The 27,779-nt window shown below is 35.5% G+C and overlaps 1 protein-coding gene across 3 annotated transcripts in view; it reads left to right on the forward strand.

Annotated features, from left to right (window-relative positions):
* LOC145664403 (uncharacterized) overlaps positions 1-26,335 on the forward strand; it is a 68,469-nt gene extending 42,134 nt beyond the window's left edge. For all 3 annotated transcript variants that reach the window (XM_081731079.1, XM_081731080.1, XM_081731081.1), the window contains 3 exons: positions 12,401-12,636; positions 18,275-18,354; positions 24,034-26,335. In XM_081731079.1, the coding sequence (XP_081587205.1) occupies positions 12,401-12,636; positions 18,275-18,354; positions 24,034-24,357 (640 nt within the window). In that variant the 3' untranslated portion in view covers positions 24,358-26,335. The remainder of the gene's footprint in view (positions 1-12,400; positions 12,637-18,274; positions 18,355-24,033) is intronic.
* Positions 26,336-27,779: the final 1,444 nt, after the last annotated feature.

Below are 27,779 nucleotides of genomic sequence, written 5' to 3' on the forward strand. Positions count from 1 at the left end.
ATATTAATTATTTTGTTTAATTTATTCATCACATGCAACCATCCTTCCTCCCGTTCACAATAGGGGGCAAAAGTTGTATCATATCGTAGTACTTTACCATAGAAAATTTCAATTCTCTAAAATAATTTTAGCCGGGGCGCAAGGGGCCTTAAATTTGAGATTTTGTAAGTCAAATTTCATTACTGTATAACTGTTTGTCAAATCCTCGCTGGAATTAGAGTGTAATTTATATTGTGGATATATGGCAAAAGATGCATCCTGCGTCAATAGATAAGAGGGTAAAGAACGAAATCAGGGCGCGCGTTCGTTCAGGTGCTAGTCTTGGGTAACTGTTTGGCAGCCTGATGATTGTTATCAGAGTGTTGTACGAGTGCAAGTGCACGGGACACGTGTCTGGTTAGCGGCCGTGTTGCAGCATTAGTGATCTGATCAGTTTTGTGCATTTGTAGTTACTGGTGGGTTCATTATCTATTGCTGTGTTAGTGCCTATCATCTGGTGGTTTTGTTTTGTGCTCTAAAGAAGAAAGATGGCTAAATCAACCAGGAAGAATGTTTCAAGAGCAGAAGAAGATGTTTTGTAGTGCCAAGGATCTCAATTTGAGAACGCTTCCAACTTATAAAGACGTTATGGCATGTTATTTATTTACGCGTCAGCAGCTGAAGGGGGCGGAAGTAAAGAACCAGCAGAGAATTTAATTTCCAGGAAGGTAGCAGAAAAGGTGGAAGACATTTGGTAAAGTGTTTCAATTCCTGTTGTTTCGCTCCGCCGTAAATCAATAATGATCAATAGCTACCACAAAAAACTGAAAAATATTTTTAAAATGGGCAGTAAAAGGGAGCATGAAAGAACAAATAAATTACAAGAATTGAAAGAGCAGGGCAATAAATTGTTTGATATAGCTGCGTGTAAGTGTTCAGATTTCACGATGTGTAGTTGTGACAGGAAACTCAAAGTGCCTGAATTGGAAAGAACGTTTTTATCAGACCAAAGGACAAATAGAAAAATGGTAATCGGTGGTATTGATGTTACCTGGACAAAGAAATTGAAGAAAAGAAAAGAAAGGAAAGCCAAAAAGCGATCTTACGGTGAAGCTTTCAACCAATCTGTTGGAAGATGAGTTGTTCACAAAGTGTTCAGAAAGACGTTACTTGCCGCTACCAAGGAAAATGACCAGTAGTATGTGTAAATAGAGATAGATAGGAAATAGTTTTATATTAGATGGATTATAGTTAAGATTACAAGAAAGATCATAAAGATATGAAGAAATAAGATTTCAGATTATGATTTAAGATAAGTATGTGTTCATAGAAGATTATATGTATAAGAGAAGAATAAGAGATATACGAAAAGATTAAGAAAAAAGGGATATATACAGATATTGTGTTTTGCATTGTCAAGGCTATTTCTGTTGCTTTTTGGAAGGTCAATTCTTTCGTGTTTAATAGCTTGCGTCTAATTGCCTCATCTGCGACACCGAAAACAAACTGATCGCGAAGATTTTCATCTAAGCAACAAGTATATCCACAATAAGACTGCCTTTTAAGATCCAAGACGAAACTTGAGATTGATTGGTATTGTTTCTGCTTCATTGAGTAAAACTGATACCTCTCGGAAATAATATTGACATTGGATGCATAATATGATTTCATCGCAGATTTGATTTCCTCATATGATTTTTCAGCCGGTGAAGCTGGCCAACATATATTGCATATCTGTTCGTATGTCTCAGAATCAATTACTGTAAATAAAGTTGACACTTTTCTTTCTTCTGGAATTTGTACAGCAACACACAAATGCTCAAATCTCTCCAAGTACGATTGTAGCTTATCTGTTTCACTGTTGAAAGGTGGAAAACTAGGTAATGACATTTTGCCACGTAGATTCTTTCAAAAACGACTGCGCCAATGTAAGTTAATAAGTTTTCAAAATATTTTTGGATTGTCTAAACTTGATCTCTGCTACTTATTTAGCTCGAAAATCGTATTCCACAAAGTGTGTGTGACCACTACCAAGCCATAAACTCCTGCTACTCATGCAAAACACAATATCTGTATATATTCCTTTATTCTTAATCTTTTCGTATATCTCTTATTCTTCTCTTATACATATGATCTTCTATGAACACATACTTATCTTAAATCATAATCTGAAATCTTATTTCTTCATATCTTTATGATCTTTCTTGTAATCTTAACTATAATCCATCTAATATAAAACTATTTCCTATCTATCTCTATTTAAACATAATACTGCTCATTTTCCTTGGTAGCGGCAAGTAACGTGTTTCTGAACACTTTGTGCCCAACTCACTTTCCAACACAATCCAGTACCAGTTCCATTACCGAAATTTCAGACTCTTCGTCGTCTTCAGAAACAAGGAAGGAAGGCAATAAAGAACACGCTGAAGCTGGAGGAGATCCTGATTTTAGTTGGAAGTATCCCTTGAAGAAGACAAGAAAGCATTCACAGATTGGAAGCACGCAAGTGAGAAAATCTCTCCCATCATTAGCAAAAGCGAAGGAAAAAAAGGCGTGACTGGAAGAAAAATTGCAACAATTGCTACTGCAGTTTTGGAAGATTTTAATATTGTGAGTCCAGAGCATCCGCAAAACATAATTGATAGAAGTAAAATTCAAAGAGAGGTTGCGAAACATCGTAAAAGTGTAAGAACTAAAGATACTCTTAATAAAGTAAAACCTCATGCTATCTATTTTGATGGGAAGAAAGACCAAACACTCGTGATGTCCGGAAGTCACAGAGATTTGAAGATGGAAGAACATTATATTATCCTTCAAGAACCGGGTAACAAATTTCTCGGCCATGCCTATTTGACCGGATCAGCATCAGCAAAGAATATTGCTAGTTCGATCTGTCGCGTATTACAAGAAAATAATGTGGACCTACCAAATGTGGTAGCTATAGGCTGCGATGGCACAAATACTAATGTTGGGTCAAAAGGAGGATTTAGGAGACTACTCGAAAATCATTTAGGGAGACCCTTGCAATGGTGCATATGTTTATTACATTTCATTGAATTACCACTTCATCATTTACTAAAAGAAATTGATGGTGTAACTACTGGTCCGTACACTTTCTCTGGTCCTATTGGCGAACTGTGAAACAAATCCAGTGTACAGCTTCGAAAAGATTTCTCCAGAACTTCCTACATTCCGAAATGTGCGTGATCTCAGTCATGATGAAAGGTACTTATATGAAATATGCCAATCTGTCATAAGAGGAGACTGTGATGAAAGACCATCAGATAAGAAACCTGGAAAACTTGCTCATGCTCGCTGCTTAACAACGTCTTGCAGACTTTTGCGTGTATATATATCAACGCCAAATCCTTCAGAGGAGCTCAAGACTCTAGCAAAGCTTGTAGTAAAAGTATATGCACCAGTGTGGTTCAAAATCAAACAGAAAACCTCTTGTCAAATACGGAGCTAAACATTTGCTCTTGGCCATAAGACTTTCGCGATATTTGCAAGAACTATACAAAACTTCTATCAATAAAGTAATTTCCAGACCAGCTACACGAACCCTTGCTGCCGATAAAATACTCCAATCCAGAAAACATTGTGTACCTTCCGAAATTCGTTCCTTCCAAGTGCCAGTGTTAAACTTCGAGGCTAATAATCACACAGAAATGATAAACTGGAATGAGTGTAACGTAACAGAACCACCAATACTGACTCATGTGACAGATGACAAATTGCAGGAAATTTGTTCTTCAGATAATACACGTATTGATATCCCTGAGTTTCCATGTCATAAGCAAGCAATGGAAAGAGTAGTGAAAATAGTTAGTGAAGCTTCTTCGTCAGTACTTGGGGCACGCGGGACAGATTTCTTTATTCGTTGCAAAATTGACTCGAGAAAACATATTCCTACTTTTGGGACAAAGTCACAATATTTTGCGCGAAGACGTAAATGAAACTTATCAAACATTCAATCTAATGTTGGTGGATGGATAGGATGGAACTGGACGGCAGCCATCTCCTCGTGGTGAGTTCTGGGTTGATGTAGCCTGTAACATAAAGTATGAACTTAGGTAGCTTTAGATATCCATCTGAACGCGACAATGAATCTTAACACCAAGTTACAGTCTACTTCAAGCAAAGAGCTGCCTAATAATTACACAAATACACAATAAAGAGTATTAATTTACAAAATCTATCAAACTTAAGGCCCATTGCGTCCCGGTAAAAATATTTTAGAGAATTGAAATTTCCCGTGGTAAAGTATTACGATATGATGCAACTTTTGCCCCTATCCAAAATCGAATCTCAAAAAAAAAAATTTGGCCTCTTTTCACTTCACTCTAATGTTACCTCATAGTTTGATTGAATACATTTTATGTTTAGTATTTTTAATTGATTGGACTGCTCTTGCTTGCGTACCATTACTTTGCGGACGATACGGCGGCGTGTGCATTAAACAAATACCTCTTTGAGCTCAAAAATTCTTAAAGTTCATGGATGTAAATGGTGGTCCATTATCCGTAAGCAAAGTATCTGGGAAACCCAACAATTGAGGAACTTCCTCAATTTCTCCATAGTTTCCTGAAAATTCGTACTATTTACCACCCATACTTTGATCCACTTAGAAAATACATTCGTTAACAGTAACACAACGAAACCCAAAATTGAGAAATGATCAAGATGTACCCTCTGCCACGGTTTCATAGTTGATGACCAACTATTATATTTTCTTTGGGCAGGTGAATTCGTCATTGACTGACAGAAATGACACTTCTTTACAAAATTGTGTATATCACTAATGAAATCTGGCCACCAAACTTACATTTTTGCCGTTCTTATCATTTTGTCTACACCCAAATGATGGGTGTGCAACCTATTTGAGTACATATATCGTAGTTTGCTTGGTACAGTAACTTTTTCTTGGAAATATAATAAATTATTTTGCACTTCCAATTCGTAGCGATGTTTGAAAAACAATTTATGCTCCTTATCATCTAGAGGAGTAGGCAGTTATAAATATAGCGCAGCAGGTCACCAGTTAGAAGAATACCGTATTTTTTATTAGTTATTATTTGAATAGTCTTACAAATGTTAATATTCTTTCCCAGTCCAAATTATTTGAAACAATTACACAAGTTTTGAAAATTCTAATTTGTTCACAGCATTAGTGAAAAGTCACTTCACGTCTTTACATTCGCCACAAATTCCAAAGCGATGTCCAGTATATAAGTTGCATATGCAGGGAACAGAAAACATACGGACCAAGTTTTCCAATTGATGATTCTTTCTATTCACAGTTGGGGCTGATACCTCTTCACTCAGTATTAAGGAGATTTTTTCCACTGTGAGTCCCTTACTTATTGATGCCATGATATGATGCACTTTAGCAACAAAAGTATTCGAAAGAAAAATCCAATAAAGCTATTTTCGTGCTACAAAGAACACTCTGGGGTCATATGCGACCCAGCTGCACTAAATAATCACAAATAATCCGCAGAACCAACAATTAAATGTTCTTACTTTGAGCAGTACTCAAGCACTGAAGGTAGATAAATCATGAACTATTTAGGTTATTTAGCGCAGGCGCAGATGAGTAAGTTAACATACGTGTTGTCGCCGGCGACCCCAGGGTGTCTTTCTTTTAATCGTTATAAGTCAAGTTACCCTTTTACAGTTTTATCTGGTGTCCATCTATGGTGCCAGTTTCTCTCAATTGAAATACATCGTTTTAAGAATGAAAAATGGCACGCCAAATTCTCTGTCCTTTGGAATAGGCATAGACATTGAAATAATTAAATTAATTGACTAACATAAATGAAATTCCGTATCATGCAAGTATTGACAAGGAAACATTGTTCGACACACTCCCAACACGATACGACAAACAATGTTGTAAATCGAACATAAGGTTGTATTTTGAAAATTGCATTGCATATTAATCAGATTATTACATATTTCAAATCTTCATATTAAACAAAAAGTTGCAATACGCCACTTATCTTCCAGTGTGCAATGTATCTGCATTTCAACTTTATGACTAGCTTCGTATTATGACTGTAAGTAGCTACTTTGAAATGTAACTGTTTTAGCTATAATATACTCCTGGATGGGAATGGCCACTTTGTGTTTGGATTTCAGTTCATTTATTTTCTGGGTCGCCATTACATATCTGACACATTTCTCAAAAGATACCAAGTAAGTCTTGAGGTTATGAAGGCCATCATTACGTTGAACAGATCGCAACGCACAGGACACATAAATAAGCGTGACTAACGAAAGCTAAATGTAGTTGAAAATAATTGTTTTATAAATTAAAGAAATAAATAAAGAAATCGAATTCTATTATAATGCATTTTATAAGGCATGATTTTTCTTGTATACATATGTAACCGCCATATCTTAATAGTACTTAATCTATTTCTCCCGTCAATCATCATCAGGAGTAGCCACAATAGTCATTAATTCTTAAGTATAAATTACTGTTTTGTAGTCCATCAAATAATATCCCATCATACGCGGTATTTACGTTACAGCAGGAAGTTTATACCGGTTATAATTCAATCACCATTATACTAACCAGACCTATTCAATATAGTCCTTCTATTTTATAGAAATATCATTCAGGATACAAATAATACTTTCCTTTTATTATTATTATTATATATCTTCATATAATATATTTTATAATATCATATCGTATTATGAAATTATAAAATATAATATATGAAGATATATAATGAATAAACAATAGTTTTCTTCTGAGTGTGACTGCGCAGTTATGTATGATGATTCGAAATGTACAAAAAGTGCAAAAGAACTCCACACTATTATGTTATGTGTACTTCTTGAACTTGAGCACTTTCTGTACTTTTTGGTAGCATCTTTTACTTTCCCTTTCTGTATATATGCACCTCTAAGGCACACGCAAGCGATACAAAAATTGACTCGAGTAAAACATATCGCTTTACAGTGCATTAAGTAGAAAGTTAATTAAATATGAAAGAAACTGGTTGCATAAAATATTAATAAATAGATCAAGATATTTAGAATATTTAATGTATAGCAAATATTATACATTATACGCGATTGATGTAAGCCAATGATTGAAATTAAAAATGAAGCATAATTTGAAAAAAAAACAAAGCAAAATTAAACAAAAAATAAAGCATAATGTAGGTTGCTCTAATGATTAGACTTCATAAACAGCTAATTAATTTTATTTTCAAGATAGGTTAATCAACTTGGTTGTGATTGGTACATTACTGACGGTGTAATATATATAAATTTGTTTCATTTAAATTGTTTGATATGGTGAGTATACAACAAGAATTTAGATATGAAATTATAACTTGATTTAGTACATGCTAATAATTATGTGTAGCGGCATTATGAAACGAGACAACGTGCCTCAGAAATCCTTTTAGCTGGACATTGATTTATTTTCATGCTTTTCTTCATAATTCTAACTTCGCAAATTTCACAATTAATACTAAATATAAACTTGCTTATTGCCAATAATCCTTTTAGCTTACACTTGTAACGTAGATAAATGGAATTTAGTCAATATTTATCAAAATTTTCACTTCGATTTGGCTTTTTAAGAAATAATTAATTTTGTATTTATATCTTCTTTTTTATCCATAAACTATTTATAATTTAAATTAATTTAATTATTGTTTTCTTCTTCTAGCCCGTTATTAAAATCCTTTTATCTTCTAACAACTCTAAATTAATTATAATAGTATAATCTGGCACAAATATAGAATATGGTAACTTAGCAAACACTAAACATTCGTTGATCACTTAACTAGAACATTAAATTATGAATTACATATATGAACAATAATAAATGCAAATAACAAATTAACAAATATAGATAAAATGTTAGGCTCCGTTTCCGGGACATAACAAGTGTTAGGAACTAAGGGCATTACAGTATCACAAACATCCATAAATATCCACATTTTGGAAAAGTCTACAAGTTTACTGGTGCAAGTAAGACGGTTGTGTAAATGCACATCGGAAGTGCCTTAATGTTGAATACTATGACCATAATATGGCGTATTTCCAGCAATAGGAACAAAATTACAAGAGACTCAAACTTTTTACTTTCTTCAAAATATTTTAGTTCGAAAAAAGCCTAGATAAGCATCACATCGAGTTACATGGATAAGTTTTCAATAAACGTAAAGATGATGATGTCTTATACAGCAATTAGACATCTCAACCCGTTAAAAAATATGATGATCCTTGATAAAGTTCGCAACACTGCTTAAAATTATGTAATTTAGAGAACTTGTTATAATTACAACTACCAAAAAATATTGCTTTAATGTTCAAGAAGCAGATAAAAGCAACATTTTGAAAATCAATTTTCTACAATTACACTATTTTAAGCAATATAGCAATCTCTATACATATTTTTCATCACTCCTCACATATCATAGAGAGGAAGACAAACAGTCGAAAGTTGAATGTCATCTTGCAGGAAATAGGTGGACGTTTGTAGTGACTGAATGAGGCATGGTGTATCTTCCTGAATGTAATAAAATTATGGTAATCTTCTATCGTCCCTCTGATTCCTGAGGTCATACTAGGTACATGACTGTGCGAAATGCTTCCAATGTCGTTTTACGGTTGTAGTGGTTACTGCTATAATGCAAAACTCATGCTATACGCAAAGTGAACAAAAAGGCTAAAATCAATGCTCGATATTACCAGATGAGCAGTTTGGACCTACCACACTGCAATGGTATTCCACCTCTGTAGGAAAGCGACATATCTTCCGTTGCCATTCACCAAGATAAGATGTCCAGTTATATGGCTAATTCAATAGTGATCTACATGTGGCGTTTAGCATGTGAAACGGTAGTTCGTGCAATCATTTTTCAGACATTACTGTGAAGTCTCTTGATCCATCTCCGATGGATTTTGTGCTTCCGTTGTTGAAGCAGGCGTTGATCCGCCGACAGCAGTGCACATTCGACGTTCTTTTTGAAACGTTTGTTAAAAAGAAGGGACATATTTGATCAAACTGTGCTTCAACGCTGTCTTCTTTAGTAGAAGCCGAGTTACAGGGTGATAGCTAATTGACAGCATTTGGACATCGAATATAACCGCTGAAAGCAGAGGCAGTTGCTTCCCTTCTGAGTTTGATATACGAGGTACTATCCAAAATATCCGAGAATGTCATTGTAAAAATCAGAAAACTATGTCCTCCGTCCTCTTTATAGTAGTCCGCTCCGGATGCAATGATCCTAGCGTTATTTCCTCTTTTGGAAGCACTTTTGGAAGTTCGCAGAGTGAATGGTGTTCAGGATCCGTTGCTATTCCACTTGGATGTATTCAATGGAGTCAAAACGTCACCCTTTTCTGGAACAGGTAGAAGTCACCCGGGCTAGGTTAGGGAGGAGGAAGGGTGGTGAACCATTGCCATATTGCTTTTGGCCAGGAATTCCCTCACAACGAGCAAGGTGTTCGCGGAAACGTTGTCATAGTGTATCAACTAGTCTTTCGTTTGCCACAATTCTGGCCGTTTGTACCGAACATTTTCCATCAGTCTCTTCAAAACCTTGCAGTAAATATTCCCGTTGACATTCTGAGCAGATGGAACAAACTCTTCATACACAATTCCTCGAATGTCGAAAAAAATGATCAGCATCGACTTGATGTTACTGCGAACTTGTCGAGCTTTTTTTTGGCCTTGGAGAGGAAGGTGTCTTCCATTGTGATGATTGCTGCTTCGTTTCCGGGTCATAACCATAGACTCAAGATTCATCACCTATAATGACTCTGAATAAGAAGTTTGGACACTCTCAAACTCTTTGTTTCAGCTTAGTGCACGTCTGAATCCTGAGGTATTTTTTGGTCGATGCTAAGAAGGCGAGGGAAAACTTCGCTGTAATTCGTCTCATATTCAGTTCATCGGATAGAATTCGTTGACATGTACGGTACGACAGTCAAAGTATGTTACAACATCCTAAATTGTCTGCCTTCTGTCTTTTTGAATCACATCAGTTACTTCCATGATCATTTCCGGTGTTGTACATGTGATGGTTGACCAGAATGTTTGTTATCTTCCATAGATTTGTGACTTTCTTTAAAATGCTTGAAACACTCAAATGTTCTTGCCTGACTCAGTATAGTCCCACCAAATGCCCCTTTCAGCATGAGGGGGTTTCGCTGCAGTTTTCTTCAAATTGACACAGAATTTGATTCAAATTCGTTGCTCCTTAACGTCAGCCATTTGACAAATCGCAGAAGCACTGAAACACGTCCTGACACGCACAACTGCAGCTCACAACTGAATACGCCACAGATGACTTAACTTTGTCGTGCAGTAGCTAATACAAGTTCCTCGAGACATCTAGCGGCGGAATGTCGTACTGCTACTGGTTTGCCCAGTAAAGAAAATTCTCGGATATAGATATCCGCACCTCCACGTGTTGGTTGTCAACCGTGCAAATTATATATATATATATATATATATATATATATATATATATATATATATATATATATATATATATATATAATTTGCACGGTTGACAACACGTACGAGGTGATTCGTAACATCAAGATATAAGACAAAAAATATAGAGCAATCTGGATGTAGAAATGCTTCTTACTGCGCTATGATCATGTGAAAATTCGTCGGAAAAATGTACAAAAACAGCCATAACTCGAGAACAAAGTTTCGAATTGAAAACGGATAAAAGGGAGTGTACATTATTTTTAGTTGTAGGTGTCATTAATGCACAACGGGAAGTAGTGCAGGGTCGGCGTAAGGATGAGCACCCAAAAGACTGGAGAATCCTTTAGGTATTTTGTCAAAAGTTCAACGAGGAAAATAAACAAAAAACAAACACAATATTTCAATTAACAAAAAGCATAGTAAATCGTTGAAATTAGAACACTGCTAGAATTCGAAAGAGAGTCAGATATACATGTTTGACTGATCTACTTTGTCTCAGTACAGAATAAGCTCTCGGAGGAAATTAACTAAGTCTTGGAAGTCTCATGTTTAGAACTTTTAGGCTAGTATAGATGAATGATAAATAAACATCTTTCTGCTCAAGTTAAGAATGTGTGGAAATGGTGAAGGGAACTTTGATCCAGAATAAGTGCAAAACGAATGCGCATAAGACGGCGGTGTCAGGCAACGTGTAAAGAAATTCATAATGCGTAGTAACCAAAAGTTCAAAGATCACATGTGATGAACGAGTGCTCAAGAGATTCCCCACATGATAATAGGTATTCCCATCCGTTACGTGAATACAATTTTGGCGATAGCTGGATGAAAGAATTTTTTCCTAGTGGTATGTGATTTCGTGAACAATGATAATTCTGTGAACAGAAGCAACTATGACTTTTAGGCTAGTATAGATGAATGATAAACATCTTTCTGCTCAAGTTAAGAATGTGTGGAAATGGTGAAGGGAACTTTGATCCAGAATAAGTGCAAAACGAATGCGCATAAGACGGCGGTGTCAGGCAACGTGTAAAGAAATTCATAATGCGTAGTAACCAAAAGTTCAAAGATCACATGTGATGAACGAGTGCTCAAGAGATTCCCCACATGATAATACGTATTCCCATCTGTTACGTAAATACAATTTTGGCGATAGCTGAATGAAAGGATTTTTTCCTAGTGGTATGTGATTTCGTGAACAATGATAATTTTGTGCACAGAAGCAACGAAAATGAAGAAAATGCAACAGTTATGCGTGTTGCATAACGATACAAAGGAATGCAGTGGCAAACTACGAATTTATGAAGTTTAGTACATAGTAAGGTAGCTGTGACATACTCAGATGTAGCCTGTACAGTATTTCTTCACTGCAGTATGTGTACACAAGACAGGTGTGAATGATAATAATTGATAGACGATGCCGAAATTTTCCGCCGTTGATCGTATTGCAAAAATGACGCCGATGAAGCAAATTTTGAAACGTACTGTTTAACATACATGGCATTTTGGAGATAATTGCCGCAGCAACATTAATTCGGGCATATACAAGGCATTTCATCTCCCTTCAGGAAAGAAATCAAGAGGCGTGAGGTCGAGTGATCTTGATATTAGCTGGTATTAACTGGTGCAAGCAGGTACGTGACCAGTACGGAAGAAGTTAATCAATTTTCATAACGAAGCAATTGCAACGGCAAATGAATCAGGAGTAAAATACGAACTAATATAATTAAAATAGAAGTTTTTGTATTTTCTGAAAAGATTCAACTTCATTTTAGTCAGGTAACAGATCTAAACATTTTTATCTATATTTTATTTTTGATCAAATTGATCTTCCTATTTTATTGCTATAAGTAGTCAAGAACAGATATCAATTCGGGTTGACGCAAAATATCTTTATTATTGTGTGTCATTATAGCATAAACCATACACTTCTAATTTACTTTATAGGAGATCTTTGATTGATTATATTCAAAAGAAAGATCTGTTAGATGATGAGGCATTTGGAATACTGAATAAAATCACCAACATGGAATACGATCAACACACGCTAAAAGCGTTAGAAGCACAAGAAAATGAGGAGACAGAGAAAGTGTTGCATGATGAAGCCACAACGGGAAAGAAGGATGATGAGAAAGACCAGAATGATGACGGTGGAGACAAAAACGAGGGAAGTGAATACAATGGTATGTTAAATACTCTCTTCATAGCAATTTCAATAACTTAATATGAATATTATAAACAACTTTTGTATAATATTTAAGTACTATTTTACAACTAGAAACTACTTAATTTTGCTGTTATGATTATTATAATTAATAATTACATCAAACTAACTTTCAAGCTTGAAAGTGTATAAGCAAATGCAAAGTTTCCTTTTCCAAATTTCTATGGAGTAGAAATGCTTCAGTATGATAGAAATGACACTGACGTAACAATCAATAACAATTAGAAGTTTGCCTATTTTAGTGTACTTAATAAACGTAATAAAATAAAATAAATGCAATGAAGTGGCAGTGAACCGGATATATTGTGAGAAGAAGAGGATAATGGTGAACAAAAGCATTAAAAGAATCATTGAATTTATTTCAAGAGGCAAGGGTTGATCTAAGAATCATCTTCATACAACTAGGGACGTAATAAAAATAAACGTGGAGTAAAGGAAAAGTATTGTCTAATGAAGATTGTTATAGAGAGGAGATTAGTGCGTGAAGCATGAATAAATCGTTTTTCTGTTGTTCCATTACAGTATCATTAAATGTTTCCATTACAGTTACATATCTAAGCATTATATCTCTGTCTATGATATCCTTTGTTTTCTCAGTAATTTTCATATTTCTTCTGTTGTTTAGGCACCGGTTGAACGTTTGTTGTGCCAGTTGTGCTACATCATTCCCCATCGATCTTACCATTATAGGTTCTCGTTACGTTTTCTTTCGGGTGCTTCATAGAATTATTCTCATGCCATTACGATTGTCCTTCTCATCACTTGAGTGAAACACCTAATATTCTATATTTCGTGATTATTTATTAGTTTCCCACCTAACTTAACCAATTCATGTTAAAGTAAATGATATAATTTTATTTCACTTCTTTTTTAAGATTGATTAATTTTCATTTCTTTAGCATACTTTGTACGAATGATGACCAAAAGATTTGAAGAATGAGCCATAACTGCTTCATGACTAGTACTAGGACAATATTTTTTGTGCCCTACCTTTGCTTTTAAGCTGAAATTGTATAACACATTTTATTCTTCTATTTGGAGATATGCTCACAATGGAAAAGTAAATCACCAACGGCTGTTCACTGCATTTCTTAACAAGACCGGAGATCATTCTACTATATTCATTTGATGCAAATTGCTTCCTGTAAATGGGGATGAGACATTGAGCCACATCAATATATAGGGATGGGTACGAAGATTCCACAGTTATTATTTCAGTCTGCTGCATATACCATGGTCCAGCAGACCGCCACCTGCAGGAACTACGTTAACAAAGACCACGTTAATCAACGCATCAGGAATGACAGATGTAACCACATGACAGCTTGTTGAAGCGACTTCGTTATATGTGGGTAGTGTTCTATCATTAATACAGCCTTAGTCTAAAGACAAAGATACCGTAGCTCCAAAGTAAAGTAACTAAACTGCACCAAAATAATGCGAAACTCGACTATACGAAACATACACAGCAGAAAATCAGAAGTATAAGATGAGAAGTGATTCAATTCTCTTATAGTCCGGACTTGTCCCTTCCAATCCAATTGCTTACTGTTTGGTCGTCTGAAGGTCCAACTGTGTGATACACAGTTTGCCACTGATCAAGAAATTGTGTCAGTGTTGCCAGGTCCCCAGCTCAAAAAGTCGCTATTGTGCCTTCAAAATTCCACCACGTTCCGTTACCCGTCACTGAAATTCCGCTACATTATAAAATTAAACTCTAATGATAAAGAAAATGCTGTTAACAAAACTGCAAAATATCTCCTGTGTCCCCACCATCAATCAAACCCGGGACCTTGATTACAAGGCGATGAGCTTATCAGGACATTGGTAATCAGAGAGATATAAGGACATTTTAGGATTGTCCCTTAGTAACCTATAAGATATGTGAAATTTCAGGATTGGCCTTAACATTTTAAACACTTTATGACGAGAAATATTTTTTAAAATTTTTATGACGGAAAATATTTATTAGATTTAATCTACGTAGAATCTTTGATTTTTATTAAATATATCTCATAAATGCAGCCACACAATTCTTATGGCTATGAATCTGTTATCAATACACTTGTCAGCATGTAATCTTATTTTAAGAAACACATTTCTTGAAAACAAATATTAGTACTTAATTCTGAAACACATGTGCACTTTTGGAATAGTATTTTATGGAGTTAAATGTAAATAATATAGGCCGACAAATATGGTAATTTCCATACAGGGACGTATCCAGGAATTTTATTAGGAGTGGTCTCTAAGTTTTTCCAATTTAGAGTCTAAACTCAAGAGTTAATATAAATTATAAAAAGCTGGAATTCCGGGTTATCTATCGTCCTTATACCCTCACCCCTGCGTACGTACCTGTTTGCATAGTGCTTACCATTACTTCAAAATTGTAACATTTTACTTAAACAACTTATGGTTTAAATTAGCAAGCACTTTTGAATTAGGGCTTCTTGTAGATGCTGGCTGCCAGTTACAATAACAAAAGACACACATTATGACTGAATTGCAGTAATTATTTTGAATAAAGTCAACAGCAGCAGGAGCAGGCATAGACACGTGTGCAATTCTCTTCTCCTCCTACATACAGCGTTCTCGAAAACGGAACATCCCGTTTATTGAAAGGGCATCTCCAGCCAAGGTATTGTTGACTCCCTACTTTGTTGACCAATGAATACCAGGGTTGATATTGGTATGCAGAGAACCAGTAGGCTCTGTATGTCACGAATACGTTGGCTTCAATGTTGCAAAGTGAGGTGTGTTCGAACACGAGTCGAAAAATCGATCGACGTTCCCGATAGTGTAGTCACTTCTCGGGTCACTGTGCGTCACTGGAGACTTTCGGTGCAGATCTTTGAGTCAATCCTCATCTCCTGACTCCGATGGGTAATTCTATGTTGCATACTACCTATGAAACCACAAAGATCCAGCAGGATCTTTACAAAAAGTGACGAGAACTGGCCTAGAAGCACAGATTGTTAACTCCGTTAACCGACGGGCTCCTTAGTCATTGTGGGTATGGGGACAACAGAAAGTCAGACTAGTTTCCGAATATGCAAATTCCGGTGTCACATTTGAAGTTGTTCCAGTGTCAGAGCTCAAAACGGCCAGATATTGTTGATGGCTCTGCTATTTCGACCCATGCGTCAGCAGAGCTTGGTTTCGTTATAGCTGGAAGCCATTTTTGGGCTTAGTTGTGATATAAAGCAGGCCCGTATCTAGGAGTGTGTTATGAGAGAGGCACAATTTAGTTTCTTCCCTGACACACACACACACACAAACCAAGCTCAGGTGACGCATGGGTCGAAATAGGAAAGAGCCATCAGCAGTGTCTGGCTCTTTTGAGCCCTGGCACTGGAACAACTTTAAATACGACATTGGGGTTTGCATATTCGGAAACTAGCGTATCTTCCCGTTGGCCCCATACCCACAATGCCCAAGCGGCCCGTCGGTCACCGGAGATATACGCTCCCACAAGTAAACAATCCGTGCTTTTGGCCTGTTCTTGTCACGTCTTGTGAGTATCCTGTGTTTTCATGGGTAACGTGCGGCATAGATTACGCAACAGAGTCAAGAGATGAGGATAGACTCAAAGATGTCCACCGGAAGCCTCTCCAGTAGCGCATGGAGACCCGAGAAGTGGCTACAACACTCAGTTTTTCGACGCCTGTTCGAACACATCTCACTTTGTGACCCAACGTATTCTTAACCTACAGAGCCTACTGGTTCTCTACATACCCATATCGACCCTGGTGCTCACCGGTCAAGAAAGTAAGAAGTCACTGAAGATGCCTTTTGTATACTTTCCCTCTACAAAACTATATTAAACATTTTAGAAAGAAATGTTCCCGAACCTAATTTGTTTACTTCTTTCAAGCCATGAGGGAAAATTGGAAGTTTTAAATAAGTTTCCAAAAGCCGTTACATTTTCCGTATTTTTTGTCCTTCGCCGCTTTGTCGCCAGGGCACCGAAAAGTTGCTACGCGTAGCAGAATTCCGCTACGGTTGGCAACACTGCATTGCGTGTGTGAAGCAGTGCTGTAATAGTCAAGCGTCCGGTGTTTGACCAAAGTGCATTTACGACATGGAAAGAATGATGGACTAATTGTCCCATATCGGATGAAGAATACATCGAAAAAAATGAAATGAAATCTTTAAGTTTTACGTCCCACGGTTATGCCGGTTAGACGATGATGATGAGAGATAAGTGAAATGGTGGAATGAATGAAGTGGGAGGAAACGGGAGAACCCCGAAAAACCCACGAGCACGGTGTTTGTCCACCACAAAGTTCACTTGGCGGGGGCTGGGATCGAACCCGGGACCCCAAGCACTAGAAGTGAACGCTCTACCACTGAGCCACCGCGCCCCCCCAAGAATACATCGAGAACATGTGTATTTACAAGAAACAACACAAGTACAAAGACAGAAAATTTCATGGTCCTACTACTCCTATTGAAGTGTTATGGCCCATTGTGCAAAGCTTTCTGAGCACTCGTTGTAGATCCTTTCTCAAGTGAACGAAATAGGTCAACTTCAGTGCAGGTCCAAGTTACGAAGGGACATTGATAAATTGAAAATTTCATTGTAATTTATTAAAAAATTAAAAAAATATTGAAATATATTTGGACTTAGCTATGTTTGAAAGCAATCTTAGATTAAAAAGAATTTTATTCACTTAGCCTATTTAAATTTAATTATTTTATGTACAGTAATGAAAGGAGTCCAAATGAATGAGCGTTAATTTTTTAATGTACCTTTTCAACGTTTAACTTATAGTTTTGCTAATATAATTTTACAGCTTTTTGGAACACTCGTAGCACCAATGTCAAATATACAGTGTGGCTCAAAAGTAGGTGTAACGTTGCACCTAACTTTTAGTTTGATCACAATTTTTGGTAGTGCAAGTATTCGAAATGTCTTCTATCAACATTGCAACCTCCTTTAAACTTACCTAGAGGGTTGCTACTCTCATTAAGACACAAATTTCATATTCAATATGTGCATTAAGCTTTATAACAGCGTTCTTGATATGAAAAGCTTCAGGGGCGCTCGCCGCGTTGAAAAACGTCAATACAAGTTTCATTTTATTATTCTATACCACAGCAGTGTTAGGACGTCCAGATTTTGTTGCATTAACCACTGAACCTGTTTTATCAAATTTGTTCTTGATGCGATAAATCCTTAAACGTGTCAGTGGAGACGTATTGAATTAGTTTCTCCATAACGTACGAGCTTGCTCAACGTTTTCACTTCACCAATAGGTTTTAAGACATTCTTTGCTCTCCATTTGCGTTACTAGCCATCACTCAAGGAATCAAGATATGTATGAAGAGACAAAGACAAAAGAAGTTATAAACAAGGTAATAAAAAGTTATGGCAGTACTATGACTGTATACTTACTTTTCGTCACCATATATATATATATATATATATATATATATATATATATATATATATATATATATATATATATATCAAATTATCCCAATATTTATGGAATTATACTTTGGATTGAAAATAGAAGTGATATATTTGTATGTTAGTCACAAATTGTGTATTATTTATTCTCGGGTAATTATTTTTTGTACTTTTATTCCAGAGAATGTGGAACAGAGACACGGTAGAGAAGAAAACAGTGAGAAGTGCAAAGAAGAAAACGCTGAGAAGTGTGTTTCAAAGGCTAGTACATTTCTTCATACAGCAAATAATATCAAGTATAAGCATTCTTATCAGCTTGAATTAGTTATTGGTAAAATATTGAAAAATATTGAATATTTTTCATCTCTTGTTTCTTTCAGATTGATGGGTAGTCCAATCATCTTGAAGATAGATGAGTAGCTTTCAATTTTTTTTTAAAGAAAAAATATAATATAAAAGACCAAAACAATCTTCATTTCTTCTCGGGTAACAGTGTTCGCACATGTTCATCATATGATTCGAAAGTTTTGTATTTTATATTAGTAGGTACTATGATATTCTTCAAAATAAGTTCTGTAAAAGAGTAAGTTTAGCACATGATCCTTCTTTAAAATTTTACGTAGATTATCAAGTATCAAAGATCTCGAGCTCTTGTGGGCATAGACCCATCCATGTAAACGTAGAGGATTAGCATTTTCTAACTTAAGAATTAAAGTTTTAAAAATTGATTAGAAAATATTCTATTCGGTGTTATTTCTTCTTACGTTTTCCAGACTAAGCCTGCTTCAATTGATACTCGTAGGACTTTTCTTTAAATGAATCGAAACCTTATGATTTGGGAAAATTTAATCATGTTAGCATTTTAGTCATGCTCGAGATATACTTAGACTGTAAACATGCTTAACAAGATATACAATGCTGAAACGTTAAAACTCTCGTTTAGATGGTGTAAGTCGATCATCAAGAGCAGTTTTAAGACACCTACTAGCTTGATATTGGTCTGGGATTTGTTGATCTATTTATTGGGAAATATATAGTTATTAAATAATTCATAAATTAGTTCTTCATTTCTCTGTCAGAAACATAGCTTTTGATATTCTAATCCTCTGAAACTCATAGAAATCTCTTGGAAAGATTTCAGCTACGTGTTTCCTTTTGAGAGAATTTACATACATACTTTCATGAATTTCATGTATTAACAGGGCATGAAATATTCACCTATTAACTATATCAACTATTCATTGTTGCCTGATCTTTGTTAATATTCTATTGATTTTTTAGCGTTAGTTTGTAATTTCCATTATATGTACATATTTTGCGTGTACATACTAGCAACAACAAGAAGTTTTCAAGAAGAGCGTTTGAAAGTATATATTTTGCAATTAAAAATTCCATAGATTTAAAATATGTTAGATAAACTAAATGATTCTATGTAATACCTATGATAGTTTTCGGTTCACTTCAGATGTCACGCCTAATCAAGGGATGTACTGTATTCACCAGCATCATACCAACCTTACATATTTTCTTTTGAACACTGTTTTTTGTTTGTTTCAGACAAAATTGTCTCCAATTTAATAATTCATAATTTAATAATTTATAATTCATAGCTACCTTGTAAAGATTTTAAAGGCGCATAATATTGTAGTGGCCATTGGTCAAGACAACTGAGCAAAATATAAAGAACACATTTGTGAAGAAAGTACCGTATACTCAAGGAATAATGATTTGTTTCTTTCAAATATTCCTCAGTTATGTGTCTAACATATATTAGATCAATAAATTGGCGGAAGGGAGCATTTACACTGTACTCTTATAGATTGAAAATGGTGAGCAAATAAGAATACTGATACAAGACCTCATGCAATATTCAACATTACGCTTTGTATCACTCAATACAGTTGGAGAAGCTTCTTTACATAATTGATTGGTATCACGAGAGTTAAAAGTGATGGATATCTATTATTATGACAAACCTACAAAACTTGCAACAAATTGTGCCGTGGTGCGTATTACCTCAAATAACTCAACTTTTAAGTGTATTGTTGCCTTCAAATTGACAGCTTTTTCGTATGATCCAGTCTTACACTTTCCTAGCTGCGTATGTGGAAAAAGTAAAGACAAATTCATGCATGAGCTTATCAAAGAGTTCTTTCTCAAACCGACGATACTGCCAACAATAAATATTTTTCTATATTTATATTTGTTTCTGAAATATTTATATCTCTCATATTTTCTATAAAATTTTGGGGTACAGGACATGGTGGCTTAGTGATAGAACGCAAACTTGTGTTGTGTGGGGTTTCTTGGATCTCCGGCCACGCAAGTTTGTGGCAGACAACATCATGTCCATGGGTTTTCTTAAGGTTATACCGTTTCGTCCTGCACTATCATTCCACTCCACTAGTTATTTCATAATTAATCAATTTCATTAATCATCAATCTTTCTGGCATAATCGTGGGATGTAAAACAGAAAGATTTCATTTCATTTTTCATCAATCTTTCATTTCGTTTCATTTTGTATAAATTTGACAGTTATACTGCATACGAAGAATGTTTGGTAAGAAAATGATAATGTTTTTCCTGAACGTAAAGCACTTCTTTATTTTTGAATGCTGTTTTCTCTACTTTTTTTCTTGTTCTGTATCTAGTCACAAATGTAGTAGCAAATCTTTTGTCATTCTACATAGTATTGATTTTTCGTAACAAAATGATGCTGGTGGGCGTAACCTAGGGTCTGAGACATTTTGCTGCAGATTACGAGATGTATTCCACTCTACGTTCGAGTCCCACTGAAGAGCACGGACATTTTAACTGTCTTCAGTGTTTCTGTATTCTTGCTCCTGTAGGCATCGCGCATGGTAAAAAGTAGGAAAAATAAGACAAAAATAAGATACCGAGAGAGTATTTGCCTTGACACAAGTCCTAGGATATTCCAAGTCAAACAGAGGATAGTCCTTTTACCGAAGACCTGGAATATAGGGGAGAGGTGGGCAATGGCGATCACCTAAGAAAAATGGGTTATTACGTAGTATCATTTGCAAAATATATTGAAACAAATTTGTAAATACGTACTCCAATCCCTCTACAATAAGTGTGTAAAATAAAAAGAGGATCATTCTTTCAGTTCGGGAACACGATGGAAAAAACTCAAATTGCTACTTTGGTCGCCATTCCCATCACATGTTGGTAATGGCGATCACAGTACAAGTTTAATAAACACACATAGTTCATAGAAAGTTCAAGTTTTTATCTATACTGCGCCTTCGAAAGACTGTGGAACATCGACTGAATGTTTTATTGACGTTTTTTTAAAGACACGTCACAGATATGTCCATGTGGTGAGTCCACAACAGTACAGTCAGCATGCACCCACGATCCACAAAGGTTACACCGATACCAAAGTTTCAGTGTTTGACTCAAGTAGGCGTATTGCCTATCTTAGGTCTAGCCTCTTTTATAATTTTTGGCAGGAAAAGTATTCCAAATGTTTGTTAGGAATGGCGATCACCATGATGTAAGCCGATCACGTTGATCGGCATTCCCAACATTCCGCCATTTTGAAAATTGAGCTGGTTATACTGTAAAACGTAGTTTATTTGAAATATAACTATGTGTCGTGCATTAGACGTAAATATAACTTTTTATGAATCTTAGTAACTTCAAGATCTTACAACTTAAAATTGTACGTATCGTGAGTTGAAATATGCAGATCCTTATAAGAAAATCAACAAAAGCAAGTTTCAGCACGCTGTAGACTTCAGTCTTTTCTGACAACTTCCTCGACAATACATAAGAAACCTTGGTACAAGAGGCAGATGGCAGCACTAGTTTGAGTTCTCCCTGGTCACGCAAGAGGGCAAAGTGGACTGGTCGCCATTCCCTTCCTCTCCCTTAGTATGTTCAATATATTCAATATACCCAGTTTTTCCATGCTTTTACTGTCTCTTATGATCGTCTCTAACAGAAGTCGAGTGTACAAGTTAGCAATGTACTGAATGTTGCTGGCCTTCTGGAACTCGGAGATCCAGCGGACCATATTGGGGCATATGCTGTTTCTACTGTGTCTATTGGAGTAGGATTGCATATGCACTGTTGAAATACTTTCGCTACTTGTAACATTACTTTCCGAACTATCTTCTTTGGACTTTATAGTTCAGCACTACCATAGCTTCTAATGGAGACTAAACATTTAGAGTGATAGTAACACATGGACATTATCTTAGTGGCATAAGATTTAGCACATGTTCATTAATCGATTAGCAAGAGAAAAGTACTGCTTTCTGTACAACTTATCGTATTTTGACTTAGCTTACTTCTTCTGGTTCGAATCATTGCCAACCATTGGCTTGTAACTCAAAGAATAAGAATTTTTCTTTGAAATTTAATATTAGTTAATTCGCGGTTGTTTTTTTTTTTTTCATTTCCAGTGCTTTATGATGTAGATAAGCGTAATTGAGGCGGTATGTGTAAAAAGGGCGCATAGGAGAAAACTGTTTCGAGTAAACGCAAAAAGAAAGTGGTAATACTGTATGCTGTTAATAGAATAACAGTAACTGAGTTGGCAACAAACCACATAGAAGATACATCCCTTGCAAAACGTAATTTCCCAATACCACTGTATTGCTTTTGCGCGTATATTAATGAAGAATACATGCAAATGTGGAGTATGTTCATGTGCCCTTTTTTACTTAGAACATTTTTGTAGTACAGGACGAGAAATTAAAATACATTTAATGTTTCAGAAACTATTTATTTCTGAAAATGTATTGAAACTAAAACTTATGGAGATTGTGAAATCATATGTTCGATCGAGTCAATATCGTTTGCTGAAAAGAAAAACGATACACACTTTTAACATAATTGACATTGATTCCCTTCGGGGTAAGGACACCTTGTCGTTCTTACCTTCTGAAAATCTTCAATTTCCTGAATAGATCGCCAATAAAAGAGCACATCATACTGTCCAACATGTCCAAGTTCCAGAACACAGTAGCGCAGCACTGTGCAATGATTTGATGATAACATATTTCATTAAAGTAAAGGGAGCCTTCATTTTTGAGAGAAAGAAACTGTTCAGAAAAAGCTTCCAGTTATGTAAAAGCTTTGCGTTCATAACAACTTCAAAAGGTGATTGGATTTCCGTTCACAACACCATTGCAATTGAATAAGGCTTTGAATTACTAATCACCTCATTTTGTAAGATTTTCTTTCTGATCAGACCAAAGTGTCGATTGCACTGGGAGAAACTATGGCCTCTGACTGGAAGAAGTTGAAGAACATCTTTATAAACTCTTGTAGACTAAAGAGTAAATTTAGTCATCACAAAATTTCTACTTTGCCCACCTGTGGCATCAGAAAGAATATGCCATCGTCGATTTCAACACAGGTGTATCAGGTTCATTTTTTGAGATATTGACATGAAACTGGCACCACTGAACCTTTTGACTCAGGAGAACAAGAATATACAATCTGCATAAAAAGAGTACATGAGCTTACGTGCTCCTTTTACGTAGATCACCTCAGTTGTTTTACAAACTGCTTTTTGTCCCCTATTCTATTATATTCCACTGATATGATCTGAATGTGTGTAGTAAGTTTTGTGTCTTATGTCTGTAGTATGATGTGTATTTTTATTAGTGCTTGATCCTGAACCTGGTTCCTAATGAAAAATAAAAATGTCACCTATGCAGGTAATTTTAGTTCTATCTTTGATTTAGCTCTCGGCGAAAATTCTATAAGAAATGTAATGCATTCGTATTAACTTAATTCTATAACTGCACATACCTTATTATGTTCGATCTTCTTCTATTTTATTTACTTACTCATTAATGCCCTCTACTGTGTACGGAAAATTAATCGGATTTATCATTTATTCTACTTTATAAAGATAACAATTATATTTTGAATAGTAAAACAAAGGTATTATTTACTTTTAGATTGATGATAAGAAGCGGAAACTTCAAAAGAGTTTGCTGTTAGTAAAAGCGAAACGGGATGAAATATTACTGAAGAACAAAAAAGAAAGGGAGCGACTACTAACAGTGGAAGAAAGTATAAGTACAGAAACACGACCAAAATCTGCCCGCACAGCCAGGGCTGTCCTTCAAGGAAGAGCCAAACTAAACCCTTCACAATTAGAAGTGAGCCAATCTTTGTCCAACAGACTGAGATCTGGACTTCAGAAGAATTCTTACCATCTAGCATCATGTTCCGCTAAGAGTTCGAAGACAAAATCCAAAGATCAAATACTAAATGTATAAAAATCAGTGATTGTTTTATGCGGAAAATATTTCCTTCTTTCTGAAGATTCCCGCTTTCTGTTTTCTTACTGATAGTACTTGATATCTTAATATCCTCTTTCATGTAATTTGTCTTGGTTTTATACACGCAGCAAAAATTTGTCATTACTGATCACAATTTTTGTAAAATATTTATCAAAGATGTATTATTCCTGTATTATTGTACTTATTAAAATATAGTTAATTTCATCAAATTTATTCCAACTAGACGTGTTAATAAGATAAGAGAGTTTGGATAGGAGAAAAATAGTTATATTTCATTGAATTTGGGATTCAAATTATACGAGCATTTAACGAAAAAACATTTGCCGAAAGATGAGACATATATCAATAAATACGAGTCTTAGCTAAAAAATATAAAAAAAATAACGGGACTGGTAACCCTGTCAGTAGTATAAGTGAAGCAGTGGGGAGCGCATGCGCGCTGAGCAACCTTGCACCTTCGAGAAAAGAATGATATGCACGAGTTCGAGTTGCCATTCTCAGTCGGGTTTAGTCTGTAAGTAGTAATTGAAATAGAGGAGAGGTGTGCAATCGTGTTGCCGGAAAAATGGCAAGTGCCAAATTTAGCAGCGCATTAATGTTATATAGAAATTCCTTGTGAAATTAAATAAATCACCGAGTGTGTAACTGTTGCACAATAATGTATGATAATAATACGATGTCACGTACGTGAGTGCTTGAGTAGCACAAACGTTTCAGCAAGGGACGCGAGTATGATGATTAAAGATCAGATCGTCCTGTCAAAGCAACAACTGAGGAAAATGTGGCGAAAGTGGCTGACATTGTCCGGAAAGACCTCGGGCTCTGCATTTGAATGACAGCAGACATGATGGGAATCGATAAAGAGTCTGTCTGCTTACTTCTGCACAACCATTAGAACATGGGCAAAGTTAATGCTAAAAGGGAACTAGAAACTTCATACAGAAGCAGAAGTAATTCCGAAAGCACATGTGCAGTGATACAATGGAACGCCTGGAAGCAGAACCAGACTCTTAATGAAAATTGTTGCCAGTGACGAGACGTGGATCTTTCAGTATGATCCTGAAACGAAAACTGCAATCCATGAATTGAAAACTCCGTCATCAATGCGAATGAAAAGGCAGGCAAGAGCAAGTCAAAAGTGAAGATCATGTTCATTGTGTTCTTTGATATCAATAGCCTGCTTCTGGTTGAATGGGTACAATCAGGTCAGACAGTGAATAAGCAATATTGTCAGCAGGTTTTGGTGAAGCTGCGAGAACGCGTGATAAAGAAAACGCCTCTCCTGTGGAAGAACAATGCATTGGTTGTGCATTACAATAATGCTCCTTCGCATACTGCTTTCACTGTTAAGCAGTCTCTGGCAGCTGTCTCCAGTGTTGGAACAGCAACCTTATTCACGGACTTGCCACCGTGCGGCTTCTTTTTCCGAAAGTGAAATCCGCCCACAAGGGAACTCGTCGTCAGACTATGAAAGAGGTGAAGCAGAAAATTTGGCAGCGATAGTTAAGACGGTGGCACCTAAAGATTTAGACAACTTCCTTCAATAATGGAAACTATGTACGCAAACGTGATAGAGAAGGAAGGGGAGTTAGTTGGAGGGGATCACCTTTATTAATTTCTAAATTTGTGATAATAAATCGTACTTTTGTCACCAGTCCCGTTATTTTTTAGGAAGACCTTGTAGATTTCATTGTGCTGAACAAAATGACAATAGATAAGTGCAAATATTCATAGTTAGCGGAAAAATTTAGAGAAACCTTTTTCCTTTTTTCTTTTTCTAAAACCTAAACGATATTGGTGTATGAAAACCATTCCATGTATTAAGATGAAAGTGATATTGAAGTAAACTCCCACCACAGAATTTATTATCAATTATCACTATAACAAGATGAAACTACACAATATGATTAATTAAATATAGCTCATAAATAACACCAATTCTTAATTTCAAATTTTGTTTAATAATAATATTTTTCGAAAATAAAACGTGTGTATACCAATCGATACATCACATCGAGCCAAAAAAAAAAAAAAAAAAAAAAGATGCTTAAAGGTAAATTCGTATGCGTAGTTTTCGGAAAAATGGAGAAAAATGTTTCCTTTGGCGCTAGAAAGTATGCCGATCGTTACCAGAGTTTTTGTTCTGGCGGAGCAGATTGTTTTATTTACTTATTTATTTATTTACGTGTTGCACATATAAAATATACACTGTTAAGTAGTAGACTGTATCTATTGTTGTTTGTCTTCTAACACTGATACAGATATTCTTACCAGTGACGCAATACTAATTATAAAAATCGAAACAAAATATTTCGAAATTCATTTTGCCTCAAAAGGGTATCATCTACTTCTCAGAATCTTCACAAGTATTTATAGTACGAAGTAGTACCTGAAATTCATATTTAGACATTATGTTGGCCTGAGGGGGGCTAGTTTTTTTTTTTTTTTTTTTTTTTTTTACAGAAAAGTTACTTTTTTAAAAAAAATATTACCTAGTTTTCGGTAGGCAGGGTTAGTTTAGGTTAGGTTAGTTTAGGTCAGATTGCTTTGTTATTTAAATATAAATTATATATGTACTTACCTTCGCCCTCCTCTGTAGGACATAACCCCATATTTATTAGATTTAATACAAATAATGGGCTAATATATCGCCAAAAGAACTTCTACATGCAGAACATATTTAATTGGTATTAGATTTCTATATTTTTTTTATAAGAGTAATTCAAAGCAGTGATTTATTATAGCTAAGTCGGTAATTCCGTATCCATTACCTAAATTCCTTCATGTTTGAAATCCAAATAGTATGTCAGAAACCAAACTTTGAATATGTTGTAGATATTACTCAGGCACAGAAATGTAAACGGGCGGCTAATTTAACCTAATATTGATATATAATGATGTTGATTAATCCTGCTCTTCTGATTGCTATATGATTATTATTCTTCGTACTATTATGATACGATCTTATTTTAATAAATATAAATGTGACGACGATTTATGTAATGCTGCAAAGAAAGAAGGGTTAACTGCTGTATCGCCAAACCAATGTTAGGAAATTTATAGAGTGAATTGGAGACATTTTTGGTTTGTGAGGAAGAGTGAGTAAAAGTCAGGTGAAGGGATTAGTTATAGTTAATTAGGTGGTGGTTGTTATTGATTGTTCTTTATGTTGTGAGCGGCACTGTATGTGGAGGTGGAAGGGACTATTTGGTGGAGAGGTACACTTGTTATGATTTAGTGAAGGGTAGGCAGAGTGGAAATGGCGAGTATATGTCAACGTTGTAACATGTTGTGCAGGGCCGGCCTTAGGTAGTGCGGGGCCCCAGGTTTACAACTAACTTGCACCAACTACAGACCTTGGTGCAAGTTATATATATCAGTTCCTGCTGGTCTACTCG

The sequence above is a fragment of the Thermobia domestica genome, chromosome 11, assembly GCF_964235325.1.
Source record: "Thermobia domestica chromosome 11, izTheDome1.hap1.1, whole genome shotgun sequence".
NCBI lineage: Eukaryota > Metazoa > Arthropoda > Insecta > Zygentoma > Lepismatidae > Thermobia > Thermobia domestica.